The sequence below is a fragment of the Microcaecilia unicolor genome, chromosome 3 (genome assembly GCF_901765095.1).
Source record: "Microcaecilia unicolor chromosome 3, aMicUni1.1, whole genome shotgun sequence".
Lineage (NCBI taxonomy): Eukaryota > Metazoa > Chordata > Amphibia > Gymnophiona > Siphonopidae > Microcaecilia > Microcaecilia unicolor.
Window position 1 is genome coordinate 487,250,940 of NC_044033.1, and position 27,390 is coordinate 487,278,329.

Sequence of the window (27,390 nt, forward strand, 5' to 3'; positions counted from 1 at the left end):
CCAGAGCATCTGATATAGTTAAAATTTAATGTCAAGAAGTGCAGAGTGATGCATTTCGGGTGTAGAAACCCAAAAGAGAAATACCGAATAGGAGGGGAGAGATTAGCAAGCTCGACTCAGGAGAGAGACCTTGGGGTGTCAGGAGGATATGATGATGAAGAAACAATGTGACAAGGTGACGGCCGTGGCTAGAAGGATGCTAGACTGCATAGAGAGGGGTATAATGTGTTGATGCCCCTCTACAAGTCGTTGGTGAGGCCCCACTTGGAGTATTGTGTTCAGTTTTGGAGGCCGTATCTGGCTAAAGATGTAAAAAGACTGGACGTGGTGCAAAGAAAAGCTACGAAAATGGTATGGGGTATGTGTTGCAAACCGTACGAGAGATTTGCCGACCTGAACATGTATACCTTGGAGAAAAGGAGAAAGAGGAGTGACATGATACTGATGTTCAAATATTTGAAAGGTATTAATCCGCATACAAACCTTTTCCGGAGACAGGAAGGTGGTAGAACTAGAGGACATGAATTGAGGTTGCAGGGGGGCAGAGTCAGGAGTAACGTCAGGAAGTATTTTTTCACGGAGAGGGTGGTGGATATGTGGCATGCCCTCCCACGGGAGGTGGTGGAGATGAAAATAGTAATGGAGTTCAAACATGCATGGGATAAACACAAAGGAATCCTGTTTAGAAGGAATGGATCTATAGAATGTTAGCGGACTTTCGGTGGTGACGCCGGTATTTGGAGAATAAAACCGGTGCAGGGCGAACTTCTACGGTCTGTGCCCTGAGAAAGGCATGGACAAATCAAACTTGGATATACCATGTAAAATGAGTTTATCTTGTTGGGCAGACTGGATGGACCGTTCAGGTCTTTATCTGCTGTCATTTACTATGTTACTATATGTTATGGAGCAGAATATAGATTTTGTGATCAGAACAAATGGTTCATATAGAACTCTAGAGCAGTGATTCTTATCCCAGTCCCTGGGGATCATCTGGCCAGTTGGGTTTCCAGGATATCCATAATGAATATGCATGAGCTATTTTCATACATCAGAGGCACTGCATATTAATATATGTATCATGCATATTTACTGTAGATATCCTGGAAACTTGACTAGGTGGGCAGCGTGCAAGAACTGAAATGATATTCACTACTCTAGAGAATGTCTACTTGCAAACTAAGACCGAATACCAAACAGCAGAATCTCCCAAACCAGTCTTGCAGTACCCCTTGACCAGTCTGCTTTTTAGGATATCCCAAATGAATGTGCATGAAATGGATCAGCATGTCCAGTGAATAGAAATCTCTCACACATTCATGCTGGATATCCTAAAACTAGAATAGCCAGGAGTACTCCAAGCCTGGCTTGAGAAAAAATGCTGTGTGGCTCTATGCAAGTAACTTAGCAGGCAATTTTCAAAAGATCTATCTGGGTTTTTTTTTTCACAGAGGTAAATGGATAGATCCCTTGTTCAAAAAATGTCTGGTTGCTGAAAAGCTAAAAATATATGCGTTAATTAAGTAGGCATTGCTGGGGCATGGTTGAGACAAAGGGACAGACAAACTATATGTCTATAACTGAAGTTTCAAATATATGTGTATGTGAGTTTGCTACAACTTCAGCTGCACAGGTATTTTAATACCCATATATTTTGGGTGAATTTTCAAAAATAATCTATGCAGCTAAATGAAAATTGTCTCCTTAATGTGCACTACTCTCTATTCTGCCATAGTGCTGATATAAAAATATACAGCATAAGAAAAGATACAGATACAAAAGTATCTCCAAAACTTTAACCATTTACGTAGCTCAGGAACTTTGCAGAATAAAGGCCTTAACTAATATTACTCCAATTCCTCCTCTTTCCTTTGAAACTTTCTTGGAATTCAAAAGACAGAAATATGGCATCAAATGGGCTGAAGAGAATTAGAAATTGTTACTAGTTTTTCAACTAGAAATCCCAAAATATCACTCAATAAAGAAAAACTTTAGCACATAGCTAAAGGGGCAGCTCCATCAACTGCCCATATAAAATTCTATCCTTTTATATCATACATCTATCCCAGAGGTGATCACGCAAAATGCTTTTGAAGTAATTAATTGTGGCAACTATTGGGAGCCTGGTTTGCATGAAAAGTACAATACATATTCAAGCTGTTAAATAATTATTGTCTTGCTTGTAAGTTGTATTCAAAAGAGCTGTGATGCCAATTATTACAGTACACAGATAAAAAGTAGGAAGAAAAAAATCAAGACCAAAATAACAAATGAGGAAATAAATATCCAAGCTCACAGCACAGAAATATCTACAAAACGTTTAAGGCAATTTGTGCCTTTAACCATTATCTTACACGGTACTTTAAAAAAGTATTTATTAAAATCAGCCTGTACAAAAATCAGTACTGTACTATCAGAAAGAGTCTGAAGACTGTGCATTATATATATATATATTTTTTTTTGCTACTTCTCAAAATCACTCTTTTGAAATGCTGGTTTTTTTTAAATATATGAGAATTTAAACAAATGAAGTAATAAATACTGTAGTGAAACATTTCTATATACATTTGGGAAAATGAATTATACAATTCTCACAAAACCACTTCTTCTATTTCATCTTCTAAAGAATCCACAACTTTCACTGCTGGTCTGCTTGTATGTGGTACACGGTGCCTAGAGCTTATATTTTTCCCTTCACTTGAAAAGACAGGGTCATCTTTTGCTCTGACTTTGCTCCCTTTATCCCAAAGGAGGGAATGACTAGCTTCAAAGTCATCCTTGCCTGAAGCAAAAGGACCAGAATCATTGAGTTTTGAAGAATTTGTAGTGCTGGCACTAGCACCAGCACCAAATAGTTGCTCCATTAGATTGGACTTTTTTTCTTTCTGGATATTAACATCTATACTGCCAATAGGTTTGTCTTCTAAAATGTCACTTTTTTGATTAAACATATTGGATCTCCCTGAACGTTTTCCAAAAGAAGGTGCATAACTGCCAAATGCCAAATCACTACTGGACTCTGTGGCCTTTAAGCCTCTGCGTCCCTGTCCTTCTGCCTTTGTGCTGGTTTCACTGTTTCCAAATATTGGAAGACCATTAAAAAGCTTTTGTGTGGACTCAGAAAACTTGTAGTTTTTATGTTTTTTCTCTGGTGTGTCATATTTTGGCACTGAATCTGAGAGTTGTATTTGGGAAGAGGATTTTGTGCCAAAGATGTCAGAGTAAGAGGTGTCTTGACTTTCCTTGTCAATTTCATTCATCCTTGCAAGCAAAATCTCTTTCATGCGCCTTTCTTCCAGTTTGTCAAAGTCCAGCTTTTCATTTTCCATCTTATACATTTCTGTCTCCAACTTAACCTTTTCTTCTTTTTCCAAATTTCCCTGGAAGGAATCATTTTCTTTTTGTATTCTTTCAAGTTCTTCTTTTTCCCATTCTGTAAAAAATAAAAATAAAATGTGTGGACTTAATATACATATTAACAAGAAGCAAAAAAAAAAAAAAGAAAGAACAATTCATGTCCCTATCACTCTCTTGTTCTTTTTTCCTCTCTTCATGCCTTTCTCCCTCTGTTGGGCCACAGGATTAAAAAATGCAGGGAGACAGAACCTATACCCCTCATTCCACTCCACGCTTCATTTTTAAATAGAAAACATATGAGCAGAAGCAGCCATGTGGACTGTAAGCATGCACTTTCACTATGCTCCTGTTCAGTCAGTCTACTGGTGCTTTGAGTCTTATGATATAAGGTGATGACAGAGGACCATACACCTAAAAGAAAGCTGACCATGTCTTGCTGTGCATCTTTGTATGTGGGCCTTCCTTATTTGCTTCAGGTTATTATAAAATAAAATTATACAACATAATGTTGACTTTTATATAGATATGAACATTTACAACAGTTAGCACTGAGGACGGCAGTGAATAGCTAGGATCTTTTCTAACTCTACCTTCCTCCCCACTTCTTATATCAGTATTGGCTGGAAAAGTGACTCTGGGAGCTCCCACACCTTGCTGTCTGCCACTTACCCTATTGGAGGACCAACACCATCTAATTAGGAAAGTAAGCCCAAGATGGGCTTTTCCCCACCAGCAGGTCACATCAAATTGCTCTTTGTATGGATCGAGGTAGTATAAAGCTGGATTCCGAGCCTGATTACAACTAAGTAATTTGGTAGTTATATAATGCCCTCAAGGTTGGTGGTGGTGTTGGGGGGGAGAAGCTTATGAGGGTATCTTAACATAACAGAAGGTATCCTAACTTTAATTTTGTATAAATTTTTTGAGGTGGGGGAGGTTTAATGTTTATGGATTCTTGTAAACTTCATTTTGTATTAGTTTGCTACTAATTGGGTTTCTGTCAGGTACGTGTGACCTGGATTGGCCACTGTTAGACGCAGGATATTGGGCTACATGGACCATTGGTCTGACCCCCATATGGCTATTCCTACGTTCTTATCCATTATGTGGGGGCTGGGCTGCCTGGGAGGAGTTCTCTGTTGGGTTAGTTCCTGAGACGAGTGAGTTGAATAACATACCTTAACGGATAGACTCCGGCAGGGAGATTAGCACCACGTAGGAGGAGAGGCTGATATTATGCAGTCAGGTGGTGTAAGGACTATATAAGAGGCAGAAGGGGGAAGTGCCTGACCTGTTGTGCTTAGCAGAGGATTTCTGAGCTGGTTTGGTTTGTTTGGCAGAAGCTGCAAGTGATCTAAAATCTTTTCTGAATCTAAAATCTAAACTTATATAAAAAGAAAACCAAACCAAAAAGCTGTTGTTTCTACTAGGGTGTGTTTTCTCTAAGCTTTCTGTCTATTATCTATCCTATTGCAGAAAAACTGCTCTTTTTGTGGGTACTTTTCTTTTCTGTGAAACTGTGATTCCTGTGTGTGGGGGCTGGGCTGCCTGGGAGGAGTTCTCTGTTGGGTTTAGTTCCTGAGCTGAGTAACATACCTTAACAGATAGACTCCGGCATTAGGAATGTAGATAGCTGGGTGGCTGGTGGACACGAGGATCGCCTGGTGACTTACCTGCCCGGTGTGAAGGTAGCTGACCTCACGCGGCACCTAGACAAGATTTTAGATAGTGCTGGGGAGGAGCCGGCCGTCTTGGTACACGTGGGTACCAACGATGTAGGAAAATGTGGGAGAGAGGTTCTGGAAGCCAAATTTAGGCTTTAAGGAAGGAAGCTCAAATCCAGATCCTCTAGGGTAGCATTTTCTGAAATACTACCCGTTCCACGCGCAGGGCCCAAGCAACAGGCAGAGATCCGGAGTCTCAATGCATGGATGAGACGATGGTGCGGAAATGAGGGTTTTGGATTTGTCAGGAACTGGGAAGCATTCTGGGGAAGGGGGAGCCTATTCCGATCTGATGGCCTTCACCTTAACCATGGTGGGACCAGGCTGCTGGTTTCAACATTTAAAAAGGAACTAGAATAGCTTTTAAACTAGAAGCAGGGGGAAGGCCGACAGTCGCTCAAAAGCGCATGGTTCAGGATAAGGTATCTTTTGAGGATATCACTCAAACAGGGAAGAATAGCTTCCTTGAAAGTAAGGATGTCAAAGAAACCGTAGTGGATCAGATGGCCGCAAGTAAAATTAATAATAACGCCATGTATTAAACGTGATACAAAACTGAGCAACAAGCATGCATTGAAATGTCTATATGCAAATGCAAGGAGCCTGAGACATAAGATGGGAGAGCTGGAATACATTGCACACAATGAAAAATTGGATATTATAGGCATCTCTGAGACCTGGTGGAAGGGAAAATTAGGTTCTTACCTTGGCAATTTTCTTTCCTTTAGTCACAAGCAGATGAATCCATTACGAATGGGTTGTGTCCACCTACCAGCAGGGGGAGATAGAGAACACTGAAAACCATAGTGCCTCCTGGACGGCTAGCTCCATCTGCCTCTCAGTATTTGAAGCTTCCAAAGCAGTGTTAAACCACCAAGTAGCATAACATGAACTTTCCTCATAGCGAAAGAACGCCCCAGAACAGGAGCAATAACACAAAGGAGGGACGAACTCAAACTCCTGTGTATGCCTTGTAGCGCTATAGAAATGCTAAATAGTAGTAGTAGTAGTAGTAGAACAGAAATCCTGAAGACTGTTTTCCAACTTCTCCCAATGAGGGAACATGTCTGCAGGAAAAACTGAACACAAAACAGAGTCAATCAGGGAGGGATCATGGATTCATCTGCTGTGACTAAAGGAAAGAAAATTACCAAGGTAAGAACCTAATTTTCCCTTCCTTGTCATCAGCAGCAGATGAATCCATTACGAATGGGATGTATCAAAGCAATCCCTAGTTAGGGCGGGAACAAGCCACACCACACGCAAGCACTTGTGCTCCAAAATGCGCATCCCTCCTGGCAGCCACATCCAGCCTGTAATGTCGGGCAAATGAGAGCTTAGAAGCCCATGTCGCTGCACTGCATATCTCTTGAAGAGAGAGTGCTCCAGTTTCAGCCCAAGAAGAGGAAATCGCTCTTGTGGAATGCGCCTTAAAGGCTTCACGCGGAGGCCAGCCAGACAGCAGATATGCTGAAGAAATAGCTTCTTTGAGCCAACGAGCCAGAGTAGCTTTAGATGCTGGAGATCCTCTGCAAGGACCTGACAACAAAACAAAAAGGTGACCAGAGGTCCTGAAAACATTAGTCATTCGCAGGTACTGCAACAGAGTCCTGCGCATATCCAAAAGGTGCAACTGCCCAAAGGATTCTGGAAACTCCTCCCTAGAAAAGGAGGGCAGAAAAATAGGCTGGTTTAGGTGAAACGCTGAAACCACCTTAGGCAGGAAGGAAGGCACAGTACGTACCGTTACTCCGGACTCCGAAAATTGCAGAAATGGGTCTCAACAGGACAGCGCCTGGAGCTCAGACACCCGTCTCGCCGATGTGATGGCCACCAAGAAGACTGCCTTTAAAGTCATATCCTTCTCCAAAGCCCGCCGCAGCGGCTCGAAGGGCGAACCCTGCAGAGCCTTCAATACCAGCCCCAGGTTCCAAGCCGGACAAGGTGCCTGCACAGGTGGACGGAGCCGAAGCACCCCCTAAGAAACCGTGCAATGTCTGGATGCGCAGCTAAGGAGAGGCCAGCGACCTTCCCTCAAAAGCATGCCAATGCTGCCACTTGCACCCGCAGGGAATTATAGGCCAAGCCTTTTTGTACACCAGCCTGCAAAAAGTCAAGAATCGGCGAGACAGAAGCCTGCACGGGTGTGATTGCCTCAAACTGGCCCCAAATCTGGGCATACGCAACAGAAGTGGACCGCTTGCGGGCCTGCCAGAGAGTGGAGATGACCTTGTTAGAATAGCCCTTGTCTCTCAATTGTGCCCTCTCAATAGCCATGCCGTAAGACCAAAGCGGCAGGGATCCTCCATGGTTACCGGGCCCTGCGTCAACAGGTTCGGTACCAGAGGCAAAGGAAGAGGAGCCTCCACTAGCATCCACCAGAAGTCCGCATACCAGGGCTGCCTGGGCCAATCCGGGGCAATAAGAATCACCACTCCCTGGTGCAGCCGAATTCACAGGAGTACTCGCCCTATCAAGGGCCAAGGCGGGAACACATATAGGAGGCCCAGAGGCCAGGGTTCAGCCAAGGCATCCAACGCTGCCAAGCGAGGATCTCTCCGTCTGCTGTAAAAGCACGGGACTTTGGTATTTGTGCTTGACGCCATCAGATCCACTACGGGCGTTCCCCATTTGGCACAGAGTTGAAGGAACACTTCGTCTGCCAACTCCCACTCCGCTTTTAACTCCAAGCGATTGATGGACCACTTCGATTCTTCGAGTGTCCACAGACCCTGGGCAAGCCTCTCCTGGCAATGAGCTCCCCAGCCCTTCAGGCTGGCATCGGTTACCACCAGGCACCAGTCTGGGAGTGCTAACGGCATTCCTCGCCGCAGCTTGCTATCTGAGAGCCACCACTCCATGCTGAGTCGGGCCGCAGGGAGCCAACTGAGTCTGCACTGATAATCCTGGGAATTGGGAGACCAACGTTGTAGCAGGGAACACTGCAGCGGTCTCATGTGCGCTCTCGCCCAAGGCACCACTTCAAGGTGGCAGTCACTGACCCCAAGAGCTGGACAATGTCCGAAGCTCGCGGGCGAGGCATCCTCAGGAACAGACGGACCTGGGTCTGAAGCTTGCACCTCCTTTGCTCGGGTAAAAAAAAACAACCCCGAGGCCGTGTCGAACCGAACCCCCAAATACTCTAGAGATTGAGAGGGGGTCAGGTGACTTTTGGGTATACTAACGACCAAGCCCAGAGATTGCAGTACTGAGACCACTCTGGCTGTTACATGACGACTCTCTTCTGCAGAGTCCGCTCTGATGAGCCACTTGTCGAGGTACGGGTGAACCCGGATACCCTCTCGCCTGAGAAAGGCAGCTACTACCACCATTACCTTGGAAAAGGTTCAGGGAGCTGTGGCGAGGCCAAAAGGCAAGGCCCGAAACTGAAAGTGTTTTCCCAACACTGCAAACCGGAGAAACCGTTGGTGTGGGGGCCAAACAGGGATGTGCAAGTAAGCTTCTTTCAGGTCCAGAGACGTGAGAAACTCTCCTGGCTGAACCGCCGCAATGACGGAGCGCAGGGTTTCCATGTGGAAATGCCGTACTTTGAGTGACTCGTTGACTTTCTTCAAGTTCAGAATGGGCCAAAAAGACCCGCCTTTTCGCGGCACCACAAAATAAATGGAATAACGACCGCAGCCGCGTTCGGCAGGAGGCACGGGGATCACCGCTCCCAGGTGCAACAAAAGCCTTGCAAGGTCTCCTCTACTGCCGCCCGTTTGACGGCAGTGCCGCATCAGGACTCCAAAAACACGTTTCTCACCGGGGCAGAAAATTCCAATCTGTAGCCATCTCTGCAGGTCCAAAACCAGGTAATCTTGACCCATTCCTCGAGAAAGAGGGAAAGACGTCCTCCAACTGCAGGAATCGAGGAGTGGGCCTGCGCACCATCATTGAGAGGGTCGCCCATGAACTCCAGGCCTTGAACTGGCCGCTGCGGAGCATTTGTCTGAGCGAAAGGAGTTCCTCTGCTGAAAACAGGCACGCGAAGTAAACCCAGCAGAACGCCCTGGGCGGTACCTTCTAGCTTCACGGAAGCGAGGTCTGGAAGAGGAGGGAACCGCCTATCCTCGGGTAACCGCTGGGGTTTAGCATCCCCCAGGCCCTGACAATTTTCTCCAACTCCTCACCAAATAGGAGAAGGCCATGGAAGGCAACTTCACCAACCTTTGCTTAGAGGCCATGTCAGCCGCCCAATGCCGTAGCCATAGAAGGCAGCAAGCGGCCACCGCCACAGACATCTGTTTAGCCGAGACTCTGACCAGATCATACAGGGTGTCAGACAAAAATGACAAGGCCGACTCCATCCGCGGTGCCACCTCCACAAGGGGCTCTCCGCTCCATCCCCGGGCTGTTCCACTGCCTGTTGCAACCAAGCGAGGCAGGCTCGAGCAGCATAACAACTGCACACAGACGTCCGTAAGGCTAGGCCTGAAATTTCAAAGGACCATTTCATTGCTGATTCCAGCCGTCGGTCCTGCATGTCCTTCATGGTGACCCCTCCCTCTACTGGGAGGGTAGTCTTCTTCATCACAGCCGTGACTAGGGCATCTACTTTAGGCACGGCCAAGCGTGCCAAGTGCTCCTCACTAAGAGGGTATAAGTGCCCCATTGCCCTGGCAACTTTCAAAGGCCCCTCGGGGTCAGCCCATTGAGCCGAAATAAGCTCTTGAATGGAGTCATGCAAAGGAAAGGCTTGAGCAGGCTTCTTAGTACTTGCCATCCTCGGATTACCAGAAGAGGCCTCACCAAGCGCAGGATCTTCAATAGAGAGGGCCTGTAAGGCGTCAGAAATAAGCGCTGGCAGCTCATCGCGGTGGAAAATCCTAACCGCGGTGGATTCATCTGGATCCAGTGGCAATCCGGCACCTTCCTCTGGCTCCTCAGACCACGAAGGCCTGCCAGACCCCTCAGAATCCCCACAGCCCGACCACAGGGGGGAAAAGGGAGGTGCGCTACTCTCTGAAGGTGAATTTGCCCTTCTACACTTGTCCTGCGGACAACTGTCTGGGGAAAAAATGCCTGACGGCAATCCCCAGCCAGCCTCCACCGGAGGGGAACCAGGTAGCAACGCAGAGTCAGACACCTGCGGCAGGAGCCCTCTTTAACCTGAACGCTTTATGTAAAAGCAACATAAACTCAGGGGAGAAAGGCTCTCCCGATTCCAATCCGGGGCAAGCAGCTCCTCTGGTAGCCTCCATCCGAGACTCCCCTCTGGCCTCAGACCCCTCCGCTCCTGCGGGGGTCGGACCTTGCGGCGCATCCAAGATGGCGCCTGCTGCCAGCTCCACCGAGCGGGAAGAGACATCGCTCGCCATGCTTGTGCTGGCCCTGACGTCTGAAGAGCACGATTTACAGAGCCCCGCTGCTGATCTGCGCTTGCCACAACGTGAACAGCGCTTAACAACCTCCGCAGCCATCACCGAAAACGGTTCCAATGACTGTAAAACATGGATCCACCACTGTTTACGGCAGATCAGTAACTTGTCTCAATCATACCCCCCCACCCGAACGTTCCGAGGAGGGTCCCGCGATTGGGGCGTTTTTGGCATGGATGTCCTTCTCACAAACATCTACATTTTGGACGTCCTCAACTGCCGTCGCAGGGAAGGACGTCCTCAACTGCAGTCAAAACTTCATAGAACATATCAGGCTGGGAAAGAGTAGCTGACCAAGGAGGAGTCGACAAAGAGGAGCAACTTTTACAATGAACCCACTGAGCGCACACCTGCGGGTATTTTGCCAGTGCTGTAGGTACAAAATCCATGCTGCAAATCACATGTGTGGTAGTTCAAAATGAAATCCCAGCATACAGTCTACCAACTCTGCCTTCCCTCCACGCTATTTAGTTTATTAATTTCTTATATATCACCTGCAAGCCCAAAAGATATTGAAAGATTTTACATTCAGGTGCAGCATTTTTATGACCTTGGAGGTCTCAAATCTGAGTTTGTACTTGAGGCAATGGAGGATTATGTGAAACACTCAATCTCAAGAAGCTGCAATGGGATTTGAACCAGGCTCCCCTGGTTTTCACCTCACTGCTCTAACCATTATGCTACTCCTCCACTATACTTCTGCAACACAGACATGAGTAAACATGCTACGTAACAGTGAAAATATGTTTACCTACAGAGGGGGAAGGCAGTTTTAAATTAATGATTCCACCCACATGACTCATCTGGAAGTTGTATATGAGCCTACATGCCTTTTATAAAAATTGCCCTCCTGAAAGCTTCTGCAAAAACATTTACACCTGCTCTGAGGCAGGAGTAGCTTTATCTGTGGACGTGTTGGAAAGAATCAGTGGTAAATTGTATAGTTTGTAAGATGCACACGTTAAAAGTGCCAGTCCTGTCGCTGTATTATTATCTAAATCTACATCAGATAAAAGCAGGAACCATATTTTCCTGGCATCTACTTTTATACATGTATAAACTTGGACAATTGAGCACATGTATCCCATACTTACTCCAAAGCCCGGCCTCTCCTCTTCTATTTATAACAACAGAAATGGCTATCAAAATTAGTGAAGCTCTTGCTTCAGCGACTGTCTGGCTATGTCCCTATGGCCATAGTGGATGGTACCTGGACAGGTCACTCGGTTAAACACCACCCCAAGAGGTAGGGTACAGAAAGGTCTTCAACTGAGGTGGCTGCGAAACTTTGAAGCTTACTTCAGCAGCTGGCCAGTGCACCATGCCACTGCTGTCATCTCTCAGCCTGGCATCAGTCTTGCTCATGTCTTCCAATAACCCTGTACCCAGTTACCAACGACCTACAGGCATTGATCTGGTTGGTTACTAGTTCCAACCAGCTAACATATGAAGCTATAAGAGCCTCCTCCCTTTATCAGATTCAGTGTAACAGAAAACAGAAGTACCAATGCAAATTTCAAGTGCTTCCGGAACATTTATTTTATTTTACTCTCATTGAAGTTTTGCGCATGCTAACAGTGTTGACTCTTACCATCACGCAGTTTCTGAGCTTTTTCCTCCAAAGCCTGCTGTTCATAATCTCTCTTCATCTTTTCCTCTTTTTCTCTTTTTCGTTCTTGCCATTCTCTCTCTTGTCTTACGCGCTCTGCCTCTTCTTTGAGCACTCTCTCTAGATTTTCTTGTTCCTTAAGAAATTTAAGAACCCCCCCAAAGGTTTAATGTTTTTCCCTTGCACACTAGAAGGGTAATTCTACAACCTAGAAGCCTTACACGTGCCTTACATGTGTAAATGTAGCAAAGATACTTACATGTAGCAGGTATTCTCCAAGGACAGCAGGTTTTATATTCTCAAAATTGGGTGATACCGATCCACATCGCATGGTCCAGCATTTGCCATAGCAAAAAACAAAAAGAGCTTTGTGGAGCTCCACCGTGCATGGCTTCCCGCTCATCGTGCAGACGTGGTCTCCAGATTAATTCTACAGCAAAAATTAAAGTAAAAGAACAAAGGAGACAACTCCAACAAGAGGTGGGAGGGAATTGCGAGAATATAAAGTCTGCTGTCCTCAGAGAATAACTGGGGTAAGTATTTTCGCTTTCTCCAAGGACATTGAGACGTGATATAACGTCCACACTAGGGTATTAAAGCTGTAAAAATATATTCCTATACTGTACACATTCTTGTTTTCAAAACATGAAAATAATGTTTTCATAAAAAAGGAACAGTAATCTGAATGACATTTTGTGTGTAGCAGAAGTGTGGGGGTGGATGAAAAGGACAAGGGTGGTTACCATAGGGCGTGTGGAATAGGCGCCACTCCGTGGGTGCTTGAGCACCCCCCCAATATTTTAGCTGCCGTCGGAACTTCCGGTTCCAGCCCGACCTGCCCGACCTCTTCTCCCTTAAGAGTCCTCCGTCCTAACCTTCCTGCCTTCCAGAATTTAAAACTCATCCTACCTTGCTCAGTCCCGGCAGCAGCAGTGAAAGGCGAGTAGGCTCGGCGCTTTAGCCTTCCCTTATCTCTCAGCTCTGCTCCCGCCCTCATTTCCTGTTTCCGCAAGGGCAGGACCAGAGCTGAGAGAGAAGGGAAGGCTGAAGCACCAAGCCTGCTCGCCTTTCACTGCTGCTGCCGGGACTGAGTGAGGTAAGATGAGTTTTAAATTCTGGAAGGCAGGAAGGCGAGGACGGAGGACTCTTGTGGGAGAAGAGGTCGGGCTGGGGTTGGGACTGGAACTCGGAGGAGAGGGGGGCTGAAAAGGGGCAGGTGGTGTTTGGGGTGAGTTACTGGACATGGAGGGGAGAGGAGAAATCGCTGGACATGGAAGGGAGAGCAGGGGAGAGATGAGACTTGTTGGACATGGATGGAGGGAGGGGAGGGCAGGGGAGAGAGGAGAATTCGCTGGGCATGGATGAGATGGGAAGGAGGGTAGGGGAGAGAGGAGAATTGCTGGATATGAATGGAGGAGAGGGCAGGGGAGAGAGGAGAATTGCTGGATAAGAATGGAGGGGGGTGGAGGGGGAGAAATGCACCACCTGTTAAAAAACAAAATTTCAGCACCCCCAATCATTCTGAAAAGTTGGCTCCTATGGCATGTGGTTCTTGTTCTGTATGCATGGTGATGTGGGGTTCTACCCAGTTTGTGGATGTCCACACTGGTAAAGTTCATCCTCTGCATGCCCAGGCCACATGTTCCTCCTATAATATGATTTATTTGATAAAATGTCCGTGCAATTTGTATTATGTGGGTCAAAACTCCAGACAATTAAAAACACGACTGATTGAACAGAGACATTGCATTCAGGCGAATAAGTTAAATGAACCTCTAGTAATGCATTGTTTAGAAAACCGATATGTGTTTGAGGACATCCAATGTGTAACACTGGAACAATTGTGTGTCACAGAGCGCAGAGGTGATATTAGACGTTTACTTCGGCAGCATGAACAGTGATGGATTTTTTTCCTTGCAATCTGTGACCACTAAAGAGATGAATTTAGCGACAGAATGGACAGCCTTTTCTGTGATAAGTATAGATGTTCAATACTCTGACATGGGACACCAGATTTTAAATCTGAGCGTTCTGGTGATGTCTTCCACCATTTTGAGAGTGCCTGGAGCTGGAAAGCCGTTTGAAAGTTACAATCATGTATTACTTGTTTCGCTGTCTTGGATCAGATATAATCTGTTTTCCTCTGAAGCAGCTTGGATTGGTGAAACAGGAAACCCCTGACGGGATTTGAGTGGCTATACTGGATTCACACTGGGATTAAAGAGACACATGTTATTCCAAGATAAGTACTATGTGAAAACATTGATGTGGCAACTGAAAATTTATTATACAGTTTCCTGAGTTTACTCTGTATCAGTAAGTGTTTTTGCTACATAAAGACCTATTTTGAGTCTATATGTAAGTGGAGTTTTTTTTTTAAACTGATGATTATTGTGAGCCACCTATACATTGAAGGCTTGCCTTACAACTAGTTGTGTTTCCTTTTCTACTGAGGTCTTTTTTCTCCACTTTATAGTTTTGTGGCAATCCTTCTGATACAGAATATTATTGTAGAAGCGGTTGTTTTTGAAGTGATTTTAAATACCCCAATAATGCCTGGATAAATGTTACATCAGGGAATGCTAGGGAAGTAAAATTCCTCGACATAATAAATGACTGCTTCCTGGAGCAAATGGTCCAGAAACCGACAAGAGGGGGAGCTATATTAGATCTAGTCCTTAGTGGAATGCAGGGCATAGTACGAGAAGTAACTGTATTGGGTTCACGGGGAAGCAGTGATCATAACATGGGTTGGCTGGGTGGACATGAGGATCACCTGGTGACTTGCCTGCATGATGCGGAAAGTGGCGGACCTCATTCATCACCTAGACAGGATCTTAGATAGTGCTGAGGAGAAACCAGCTGTCTTGGTACACGTGGGTACCAATGACATGTGGGAGGGAGGTCTGGAAGCCAAATTTAGGCTCTTAGGTAGAAAGCTGAAGTCCTGATCCTCCAGGGTCACATTTTCAGAGATGCTCCCCATTCCACATGCAGGACCCAAAAGGCAGGCAGAGCGCCGAAGTCTCAATGCGTGGTTGAGACGATGGTGCAGGGAGGAGGGGTTTAGATTAGTTAGGATCTGGGCGACATTCTAGGAAAGGGGAGATTGTTCCGAAAGGATGCGCTCCACCTTAAACGACATGGAACCAGGCTGCTGGTGCTAATTTTTAAAAAGGAGACAGAGCAGCTTTTATGTTTCAATCATTTTTATTCAAAACTTAAGGAAGAAGAAAAGTTAACATCATCATGTATGAACGTCTGATATTTTCCCCCATGTGGCTAAACTAACACATAGTACTTCTACCCCAACAAATAGGACTTAACCTTCCCTCCTATACCCTTCCCCTCCCACCCCTTATTTCCCTTGCTATGGCATCAAATGAACTAATAACGCAGGGTACAGGGCAATATCTAGAAGTTTAACAGTCTACTCCTGGCAGTTGGAGTCAGAGTATTCCAAAAGGGAGTCCAAGTGAGTTGGAAACGCACTCCAGTCTTCGTTTTTAAAGTCTGTAATTCCCACCCTCTCTACCCGCAGTAACGTTATCATACGCACACGCCACTGCGATACTGTAGGGTAGTTGTATGTAAGCCATTCTGAGAGTATTGCTTGTTTAGCCACTACAATAGCTTTGCGTACAAAGCGGGTAAATCCTGACGGGACAGGGTGTATGAGAACAGGATGCCTAGGAGCAATGCCGAGTCATACTTCCAGCCCGCCTTCCACATCTCAGAAACATATTGTACTAGCTCCTTCCAAAATCGGACTATGCCCTTGCAGGACCAAAACATGTGCCCGAGGGTGGCCCCCGGATCCCTGCATTTGAGGCACTCTCCCCAAGGCGAGGAGTCCCATGTGAAAGGCTCTTCTGGGAGAAATGTAGAGTCGAAGAGCAAATTTGTATTGTAGCTCCCAGTGCTGTGTCATGTTCATTGTTTTGCGCATTGTAAGCACATGGACTTGAACTGAGGCAATGTAAGGGCCATGGGATATCTCGTTTCCTGGCAGCCAGTAACTTGGCATAGTCCAGTTCAGTAACTGTGTCTCTGATGTGCCTGTGATGGAACCGTGAGGGGCACTTTTTGCTGTGCCTCTAAAGAGAATGCTGTTGCCAACTCTTCCTGGACATCCTCCGCCAGCGCCTCCCAGGACAAGGAACGTATATAATGCTTAGCTGTGCTTAATAGAACTCATTCAGCAGGGCATATCTCAGCCAGAGCTCCAGAACGGCTTTATCTGACCTTCACGGGTAAGTACTGTAACAAGTATACTATCCCTTTCCTTTTCCATCTGCGGAACACAAGAATATAGCCTTCCAGGTGCAAAGGCAGGGTCCCGCATATTGACAAATATGGTGTAACCTTCGAAGAAAATCCGTGTAATTTACAGATCCATTTCCAAGTTGCTTTGCTGATGTCATTATTCCTGTATGCTTCAAGTAGGGGCGGCAATGGTAATCCCATCGTATGCAAATAGCTGCTGAAGTGCGTTTCTGGGTATAATTGTAATTCCAATTCTGTATTTTGTATGGTCCTGTGTTCTGCGAAACCAGTCAGTGATGTGGCGCATGCCACTAGTTATGTTAGATATTTCACGTTCAGTAGTCCCAAACCTCCATATTCTACCGGTATACTCTGTGTTGGAATGTAAAGGCGGGGTTTCTTCCCACTCCACCAAAACTTTTTGCATTAACCTCATTAATTTCTTTTCCTCCCCCCTCTTTAAGTAAAGCGGGAGAGTTTGAAAAACGTAGAGCCACTTTGTAACTACAATCATGTTGTACAATGCAATATGCCCCAGAAGAGAGAGTGGAAGGGATCCCCATGCCTGCAATTGTACAGAACAGCTTTTTAAACTAGAATTGGGGGGGGTGGGGAGGGGGGTTAGCCAACAGTTGTTCAGGAATGCATGGTTCCGTGTGGAGTATCCTTAAAGGATACTATTGAAACAGGACGTTTAGGAAATCCCAGTAGAGAGGTTTCAACATGCTATAAGTAAGCCAGGTGTACTTAATGAGTTGAGCAGGACAAAGGATGCACATATTCCTTCAACTTCTAAGCATCTTGCAGATCAAAGGAAAAAAAACGCAGTTTGAAGTGCCTGTATACAAATGCTAGAAACCTAAAAAAATAAGATATAGAGAGCTAGAATAGCACTAAATGATGAGGTTGATATAACAGGCATCTCAGAGACTTGATGGAAAGAGGACAATCAATCAATGGGACACTGTATTAACAGGACCAAATTGGAAGGCAGCTGCGCTATATGCTAAAGAGGGAATTGAGATAAAAAAATAAACATTCCACACGACAGATAGCAGCATGCAATCATTATAGACAGAAACTCCATGTGTGAATGGAAGGAGTATTCTTGTAGGGCTGTATAGAACGAACAGATGGATGAAGAAATGTTTACAGAGATTAGGAAAGCTGGCAAATTGGGCAACGCTATAATAATAGGTGATGTCAATTACCCCGATATTGACTGGACAAATGTTACATCAGGGAGTGCCAGGCAGATAAAATTTCTAGATCTAATAAAAGACTGCTTCTTGGATCAGCTGGTCCTGGAACAGACAAGAGGGGAAGCCATTTTGGATCCGGTCCTTAGTGGCATGCAGGGCATAGTGCGAAAGGTGGTGGTGTTGGGTCCCCTGGGAAAGTGATTATGTTTAAATCATCTTTATTAAACCATAGAAAACAAAACAGTTCGTCAATAAAGATTTACTCCCCCCCCCCAACTCTACCCCATCCCCAACCCAACCCTGAATATACTTAACTCTATGTTATTGAGGAATATATAAACACTCTACAGGCAGCGCTGCAACATAAGAACCACAGTGATTCATTAAACATCTGAAACAGAACCCTCTATCAATATCAAGTACGGTCTTTAACTAAGCCCTCTCCCTTCCCCTTACCACCCTAACCCTCCCCCCGTAACAATTGTGGTCAATCAAATTCCAGAGCAAGTGAGTAAACAAACAATCTCCAATCTGAATCACTAATCACCGGAGGCAGAAAATCTCCTGTACCCAGTGCGGTACCAAACCCTTTCAAAAGTTCAAGATGAAGCTTTGCCCCCCAGAGGGTAAAGTCCACCACAAGGGTTCCCATTGTTTCCAAAATAGTTCACCAGGGGCACTATCCCAGGTTTTAACCTGAAATCTGTCCAATCTCATTTGTGCGATCATCTGTGATCTCCAATAGGCCAAAGAGGGTCCATGTTCTGAGATCCAATTTTAAGATCGTGGCAAGCCCAAAGTAAACTGCCAACTGTATATACCCCTTAAAACCTGCCGGAGGCGACGAAGAATAGCTAAATTTATGAAAAAGAATCATAGGATCCTTCAACAGCGTGCATCCCCATTGACTATCCACCATCCGCAACATCCCTCCCCAAAATCGCTGAACCAGAACATATGACCCAAGTTCGCATTAACAGTTCCACACTTTGGGCATGTACCGTCGCACTGGGCAACAAACTTAGAAGCCCGCCTCGGTGCCATATATGTTCTGAGTAAAATTTTATACAGTCGTTCTCGCTGTGGAATCAATACCCTCATTAAGTACAAATGTCTTAGAAAGGATTGGCATAACTCCGCTGTCACCACACATCCTAGATCCTCCCCCCAGCCACGGGCCAAGCGCGCATAATCTCTCTCTGACGCTGTGTCCCTCAATTGTTGAAGGTGAAATTTAAGTGGTACTGACAGTTGTGCACCCAGAGTATACATTTCTGGTAATACATCTTGCACATCCTCAGTTAGATCGTCCAATTTAAGGAGGCGATATAGTGCTGCAGCTGAAGATATGCATACTGGTGACCCGCCCCCCCTCCCACCAGCTCCTCTAACTCTGAGAAGGGCCACAGTCTCCCCTCTTCGTGAGCACCTGCGACAAATAAATTACCCCCCTTCTAGCCCAACGCGTAAATACACTTTTACCGTGGCCTGGCGGAAAATCCGGATTATCACAGAGGGGCAGGAGAGGGGTTACCCTTGCTGTGAACTGGTGTCTCCTACAAATCCATCGCCAGGTAGCCCTAAGGGCCGACAACACGGGATGAAGCTGGAGCGCCCGCTTTGGCATCCCTCTTCCCCTGTGTAGAAGGCAACTAAAATGCCAGCCCGGAAATCACGATGTCTCTATAGGAGTCAGGGAAAACTCAGATGTGCCTCTAAACCAGTCATTGATGTGTCTCATTCCACAAGCCACAGAGAGGAGATTTATACTGATCAATTCCATCCCACCACCCTCTCTAGGCGAGATAAGCGTCGACATCGGGAGTCTAGGTCTCTTGCCCTGCCAAAGATACTGTTGTAGAAGCTTATTTAAACCTTTCTCCTCTTTGCCTTTGAGGAATAGCGGTAATTGCTGAAATAAATATAACCACTTAGGGGCAATCATCATATTAAACAGGGCTATCCTCCCCACAAAGACTAGGGCAAAGACTGCCAGAGTGTCAACTTCTGTTTTGTCAGCTCAACCAGAGGTTTAACATTGCGGGAGTATAGCACCCCTAAATCTCTGGGGATGAGAACTCCTAAATATCTCACTTCCTCCTCTGCCCACCTTAAAGGGAAGTCCCCTCTCCACCTGCGCTGTAATGTCGTATCTATTGCCAGGGCACAAGATTTTTGGACATTTAATAAAAATCCTGAGAGAGCCCCATATTCCTTTATCAAGGACAAGGCACTCTCCAGCGAGGACTGTGGGTCGGATAAAACCATCATAATATCATCAGCATAAGCCAGTATTTTAACAGTTTCAGAACCCAGATCCACCCCCTTAATCTCATTAGAGCCATTCAGAAGTCTAAGTAGAGGCTCTAGGGAGAGGTCGAACAGCAGAGGCGATAGAGGACACCCCTGCCGCGTTCCTCTATATATAGAAAACCGCTCAGATCTTCCCCTATTAACAGCAATCCTAGCCCCCACATCAGTTATAAGACTTGTATAAATCTCCTAAACCCCCTCGGCACTTCCATCCACTCTAATACTTGAAAAAGATATTCTCATGACACACGGTCAAATGACTTAGAAGCATCCAAACTAGCCAAAATCAATGGATCCCCCTTAGCAGCGCTCCTAGCCATAGCCAAAAGTATTCTGCGTACATGTAACACAGAGTGCCTCTTCGGAATGAACCCCACCTGCTCCTGACACACCATCCCAGGAATATGCCTAATCAATCTGTTTGCCATCACCTTAGACAACAGCTTAATGTCCACATTGATGAGGGAAATAGGTCTGTAAGATTCAGGGTCATCAGCCATTTTCCAGGTTTTAGAAGCATTACTATTAAGGCTGTATTTTCGTGTTGGGGAAACTCCCCAGTATCCGTACTGCATTATAATAATCCAACAGTGACCCATTATGGGAAGTTGCATCGCTTTATAGAATTCCCCAGAAAATCCATCCATACCCGGTGCAGAATTTAATTTCAACCCATTAATTGCCAACTGCAGTTCCTTCGGCTGCAGGGGAGCATCCAAAAAATCCTGCACCTCCGTGGAAAACTTTCCCAACCCTGTTTTCGCCAAGAATGCCGATACTTCAGCTCTGTTCGGGGAGTTCCCACGAGCATATAATTGCTGAAAATGCTCCTGGAATATCCTCAAAATGTCCTTTGTTTGATTAGTGACCTGCCCTTTGTCATCTTTCAGGGCCGCTATTGTCCTACTATCCCTCCCAGATTTAACTAATTTTGCCAAGAGACCGCCTTGCTGGTTCCCATATCTATGGAACCTATAATTCTGAAAAACTGCCTGCCTTTTTTTGTTCATGTATCAGAAAATTGAGTGTCGCTTGCAGAGACAAATAGTTATCCTTATTAGTTTGGGAAGGTGTCCCCAACAATGCATGCTTGGCCCGCCGCAGACGCCCAGACAAGTTTAAAATATTTGCCGCTAATTTTTTACGCCTCAGGACTGTGTATTGAATGATGTCCCCTCTCGGAACAGCTTTGGCTGTGCACCAAAACAGCTTTGGGTTTGTCTTATGTTGCCCATTGTGAATAGAGAAATCCTCCCATTTCCCCTTCAGATATCTATTAAATTCAGGGTCCTTAATTAAGTAATTGGGAAATCTCCATTGTCGCACCGGCAGACAACCCTCCGGGGCCTCCAACTCCACCCAAACCGGCGCATGGTCAGAGACCACCACCTGGTCTATCTTCGCCTCCGTAACCTCAGGGAAAAGAGAGGTCGAGACAAACACATGATCAAGTCTAGCCCAGGTCCCATGTGCCCTGGATCTGTGGGTGTAGTCCCTATCTTCTGGATGCAGCAATCGCCAGGTATCCATTAACCCCAAGGAGGAGGCGAAGGTCGGTAAAGTCACCACCCCTCCCGCCCCTGGCCCCCAGACTCCTACTACCCGTGCAGTCCAATGTGGATCCATCAAAGCATTCATATCACCAGCTATTATTAAATGCTTACCCTGGAACGAGATCAGTTCCTTTAAAAGATGGGAAAAAAAACCTGGGACCTGAGGGGTAGGGCCGTAAAGGGATAACAAGTAAATCTCCCTCCCTTGCAGACATATCTTTACCAAGATATCTACCTTTGTCATCTTGAAGATTTTTTCCACTGAGTACACCAAAGACCGTAAATAAGATCGCTACCCCCCCTCTACGCTCTCCCGATGAAGCCCATTCTACCCTCCCCACCCACATTCTTTGTAGCTTTTTATGTTCCTCCTCAGATAATCTTGTCTCTTGGAGACAGGCCACATCAGCCTTAAGCCTATTCAGATGGGTCAGGATTTTCTCTCTTTATCACAGAGGAGATTCCCCCAACATTCCATGAAATTATCTACATGACGTAGAGGTCGTATTTTATGCCCCCCATAACAATAATCATTCATACCTGTACCGAGACTAGGGGCCCAGCCCTCCCCCAGCCTCTAAACATCCTATCCATTGTGTACCACTCACGAGATTGTTCCCTCTGCCTAATGCCCAAACACTTGCTTCTGGTTACCCCTCCCAACCAATGCCCCCTTCCCACCTTCCCCACCCCATTCCCAAATCTCTGTCCCATCCACCTAAATGTCTCCCCAGCCCACATCCCCTTATCCATCCCCCCACCTGTAACTTATAAAACAGAGATGAGCCAGAGCCCATCTGAGAAATCACATTCATGCAAGAGCCCCCCGCTCCCTCCCCTCAATTTAACAATTTACCTCATACTAGTATCATAACAAGACAACTTTAACTTGTCAAACCTTGTCCAGCAATGCATTACAAAAAGCGTCTTAAACCTGTGGCAGAGTGATGACACCATCGCTCCTCCGCCACAGTCTATGTCCCTGCACCACACCTCGTGTTTTCAAGTTAAGTGTGACTTCTCCTCATCCACCTTGTTAACAAACTCTGAGGCTGTCTTGATTGAGTCAAATGCATTCCATCTGCCCTCTGTGAATCGTTAACACTGGGGTAGACTAACATAAAGCGAATCTTTTTCTCCGCCAGCTTAGCGCACAGGGGATGAAACCGCTTTCTTCTCTCCTGGATTCCCGCCGAGTAATCCGGGAAAATCAGCACTCTTTGCCCATCATATTTCAAGGAATCTCTTTTCTCCTTAAAGCCACGCAGAATCTCTTCTATATGAAGATAGTTATGGATTTTTATGATAACTAACGTGCTTAGTCAATACACGTGGCTTAGTCTGTTCCGCGTGCTGCCTCCAGATGTGCTCGTTCCAAGCAAAGCGCTCCATTGCTATCTGACAGAGCAAATTCTTATTTTAGCCATGCTTCCAAGATGGGCCCCAGGTTCCTCTCCACCACTGACTCTGGGAAGCCCACAAGCCTTAAATTAGAGCGACGTGCCCGATTCTCCAAGTCCTCGAGCTTATCACTTTGCTGCTGCAATTTGAGCGCCATTTCCTGCAAGCGGGGCCCAGATGCGTTCCACGAGTCTTCCACAGCTGAAACTCGACTCTCCAGTTCCAGCGTTCGGTTGGTAAGTTCTGAGATGAGCATATCCATTTTGTCAAATTTACCCGCTAGCGCCTCCAATCGGCTCCAGAGCCAGCCCAACCGCCGCCGATATCTGCTCCAGCTGCTTTCTGTGAACTCCGATTGAGTTCCCACCATATCAACCGCCATCTTTGCAGCCGCGATAAGCAGCGCGGTTTTCTCTTTTCGGCTTTTAAGGTCTTGCGTGTGGCGATGGCATCGGTATTTCCCCGTAGTTTGAAGGCTCAAATTTGCCAAAATTATTGCCAAAAGGAGCGGGGGGGCTCAGGAGCACAGCTACAATGCAACCGGTGCTCTCACTGCATCACGTGATCTCCCCTGGGAAAGTGATTATAACATGATCAAGTTTGAGCTACTATCTGGGATGAACCCGCAAAGAAATCTAATGTAGCTGCATTTAATTTACGAAAGGGGGACTATAATAAAATGAGAAAAATGGTTAACAAGAAACTAAAAGGATTGGCTGCAAAGGTTAGGACACTAAATCAGTCCTGGACGTTATTCAAAAATACCATCTTGGAAGCCCAGTCATAATAACATAGTAAATGATGATGGCAAATAAAGACCTGAACTTTCCATTCAGTCTGCCCAACAAGATAAACTCATTTTACATGGTATGTGATACTTTATTGTGTACCCGAGTTTGATTTGTCCTTGCCATTCTCAGGGCACAGACTGTAGAAGTCTGCCCAGCACTGTTCTTGTACTAAAAGTTCTGAAGCTAACATCGAAGCCCTTTAAAATTTACACTCCAGCCCATCCATATCTGTTCAGTTATGATCAGGGCATATACCGTAGAAGTTTGCCCAGGACATGTTTTGCTTCCCAATTACTGGCGTTGCCACCCAATCTCCACTAAGATTCTGTAGATCCATTCTTTCAAAACAGGATTCCTTTGTGTTTATCCCACGCATGTTTGAATTCCATTACCGTTTTCATCTCCAACACCTCCTGCAGGAGGGCATTCCACATATCTACCACCCTTTCCGTTAAAAAATACTTCCTGACATTACTCCTCAATTCATGTTCTAGTTCTACCGCCTCGCCGTCTCCAGAAAAGGTTTGTTTGCGGATTAATACCTTTCAAATATTGAATGTCTGTATCATGTCATCCAAGTTTCTCCTTTCCTCCAAGGTATACATGATCAGGTCAGCAAACCTCTCGTATGGTTTGCAACGCATGTGCCAAGCACATTTCTCCTGCGCCAACGCACAATCCTCCCGCCAAACTCCCTAATGCTCAACGCTACGAGCGCACCTATATTTGCATCTCATTAGCATTGAGCATTAGAGCATTGTTCTTCTGTGCTGTTCTGATGGTATTTTACAGTGCTATTCGGAATAGCGCCGGAGTTTTGAGCATCAGGGCGCCAGAGAGGTGGCACCTATGGTTGGTGCAGAGTAGACCTCTAGTCCTCTGGAGGCTGGGAATTTAATGGGATGAACTTATGGAAACAAACAAAAACCGTGAGCTATGTATCACGAAAAACACTTGGGTACACGCCAGGAAGATAAAATTTCTTGATGAAATCAAGGACAGCTTCATGGAACAGCTGGTTCAGGAGCCGACAAGAGAAGGAAAAATACTAGACTTAGTTCTTAGTGTAGCTCATCATCTGGTGTGGGGGGTCACGGTGCGAGGGCCACTTGATAACAGTGATCATAATATGATCAGTTTTGATATTGGCATTGATGTAAGTGAACTTAGGAAATCAAATACACTAGTGTTTAACTTTAGAAAAGGAGATTAGGATAAAATGAGAAAAACGGTGAAAAAAAAAAAAAAAAAAGACTAAAAGGAGCAGCTCACAGGGTAAAAAACTTGCATCAGGCGTGGATGCTGTTCAAAAACACCATCCTAGAGGTACAGGACAAATATATTCCGCGTATTAGAAAAAGAGGAAAAAAGACCAAACGTCAGCCAGCGTGGCTAAACAGTATGGTAAGGAAGCCATTAGAGCCAAAAAAACAATTCTTCAGAAAATGGAGAAGAGAACCAACTGAAAATAATAAGATAAAACATAATGAATGCCAAGCCAAATGCAAAGCGGAGATAAGGAGGGCAAAAAAGGACTTTGAAAAAAAAGTTAGCGTTAGAAGCGAAAATACATAGTAAACTTTTTTTAGATACATTAAAAGCAGGAAGCCGGCTAAAGAATCGGTTGGGCCGCTGGACGAAAGTGGTGTTAAAGGGGCGATCAAGGAAGACAAAGCCATAGCGGAGAAATTAAATGAATTCTTTGCTTCGGTATTCACCGAGGAGGATTTGGGAGGGACACCGGTGCCGGAAAGGGTATTTGAAGCAGGCAAGTCAGAGAAACTAAACAAATTCTCTGTAAACTTGGAGGATGTAATGGGTCAGTTCTGCAAACTGAAGAGTAGTAAATCACCAGGACCAGATGGTATTCATCCCAGAGTATTAATAGAACTGACAAATGACCCTGTAGAGCTACTGTTAGTAATATGCAATCTATCTCTAAAATCAGGTGTTGTACTTGAAGACTGGAGGGTAGCCAATGTTATGCCGATTTTTTAAAAAGGTTCCAGAGGAGATCCGGGAAATTATAGACCAGTGAGTCTGACGTCGGTAACGGGCAAAATGGTAGAGGCTATTATTAAGAATAAAATTACAGAGCACATACAAAAACATGGGCTCATGAAACAAAGTCAGCACGGATTTAGTGAAGGGAAGTCTTGCCTCACCAATCTACTGCATTTTTTTGAGGGGGTGAACAAACATGAGGACAATGGGGAGCCAGTGGATATTGTGTATCTGGATTTTCAGAAGGCATTTGACAAAGTGCCTCATGAAAGACTCCAGAGGAAACTGGAGAGTCATGGGATCGGAGGTAGGATATTACTATGGATTAAGAGCTGGTTGAAGGATAGGAAGCAGAGAGTAGGATTGAATGGTCAGTATCTCAATGGAGAAGGGTAGTTAGTGGGGTCCCTCAGGGGTCTGTGCTGGGACCGTTGCTTTTTAACATTTATAAATGACCTAGAGATGGGAGTAACTAGTGAGGTAATTAAATTCGTAGATGACACAAAGTTATTCAGGGTCGTCAAGTCGCAGGAGGAGTGTGAAAGATTACAGGAGGACCTCGCGAGACTGGGGGATTGGGCATCCAAGTGGCAGATGAAGTTCAATGTTGACAAGTGCAAAGTGATGCATGTGCGTAAGAGGAACCTGAATTACACCTATGTCATGCAAGGTTCCGCGTTAGGAGTCACAGACCTAGAAAGGGATCTGGGAGTCATCGTTGATAAGTCATTGAAAACTTCTGCTCAGTGTGGCGGCGGCTAAGAAAGCGCACAGAATATTGATATTAGGAAAGGGATGGAAAACAAACACAAGGATGTTATAATGCCGTTGTATCGCTCCATGGTGCGACCGCACCTCGAATATTGTGCTCACTTCTGGTTGCCGCACCTCAAAAAAAGATATAAAGGAATTGGAGAAGGTGCAGAGAAGGGCGACAAAAATGGTAAAAGGGATGGGAGGACTTCCCTATGAGGAAAGGCTAAGAAGATTAGGGCTCTTCAGTTTGGAGAAGAGGCGGCTGAGGGGTGATATGATAGAAGTCTACAAGATAATGAGCGGAGTAGAGCGGACAGATGTGAAGCATTTGTTTACACTTTCAAACAATAGTAGAACAGGGGACACAAGATGAAGCTAAATATGGCAGATTTAAAACAATAGGAGAAAGTTTTTCTTTACTCATAGTGTAGTTGGACTCTGGAACTCATTGCCAGAGACTTAGTGACAGCAGCTGGCCTTACGGAGTTTAATGGGGGGTTTGGACAGATTCCTGAAGGAAAAGTCCATTGAACATTATTACATTTTTTTTCGGGGGGGGGGGGGGGGGGGATTTGCCGGTTTCTTGAAGCCTGGATTGGCCACTGACGGAGACAGGATGCTGGGCTTGATGGACCATTGGTCTTTTCCCACTATGGCGGTGCTTATGTGCTCATGCTGCTTACCTTTAAAATAAGCATTGGATTTCCCAAATCCATCTTAATAATGCTTTAAGATTTTCTTTTAGGAAATTATCCAACCTTTTTTAAAACCCTGCTAAGCTAACTGATTTTACCACGTTCTCTGGCAACGATTCCAGAGTTTAATTACACGTTGAGTGAAGAAACATTTTCTCCGATTCGTTTTAAATTTACCACTTAGTAGCTTATTCTGGAAAAGTAAACAAGCAATTCATGTCTACCTGTTCCACTCCACTCAGTATTTTATAGACTTCTATTTTATTTTTTTGTTACATTTGTACCCGTGCTTTCCCACTCATAGCAGGTTCAATGTGGCTTACATATAATACAGGTAC

General features: G+C 45.4%; 1 protein-coding gene across 1 annotated transcript in view; it reads right to left on the bottom strand.

The window, feature by feature from the left end:
• Nucleotides 1-2,496: 2,496 nt before the first annotated feature.
• The window catches only part of LCA5 (lebercilin LCA5), a 124,309-nt gene continuing 99,415 nt past the window's right edge, over nucleotides 2,497-27,390 (bottom strand). Inside the window, exons 8-9 of the mRNA XM_030199065.1 lie at nucleotides 12,054-12,207; nucleotides 2,497-3,433 (exon numbers count right to left, since the gene is read on the bottom strand). Of these exons, the coding sequence (XP_030054925.1) occupies nucleotides 2,592-3,433; nucleotides 12,054-12,207 (996 nt within the window). The 3' untranslated portion in view covers nucleotides 2,497-2,591. The remainder of the gene's footprint in view (nucleotides 3,434-12,053; nucleotides 12,208-27,390) is intronic.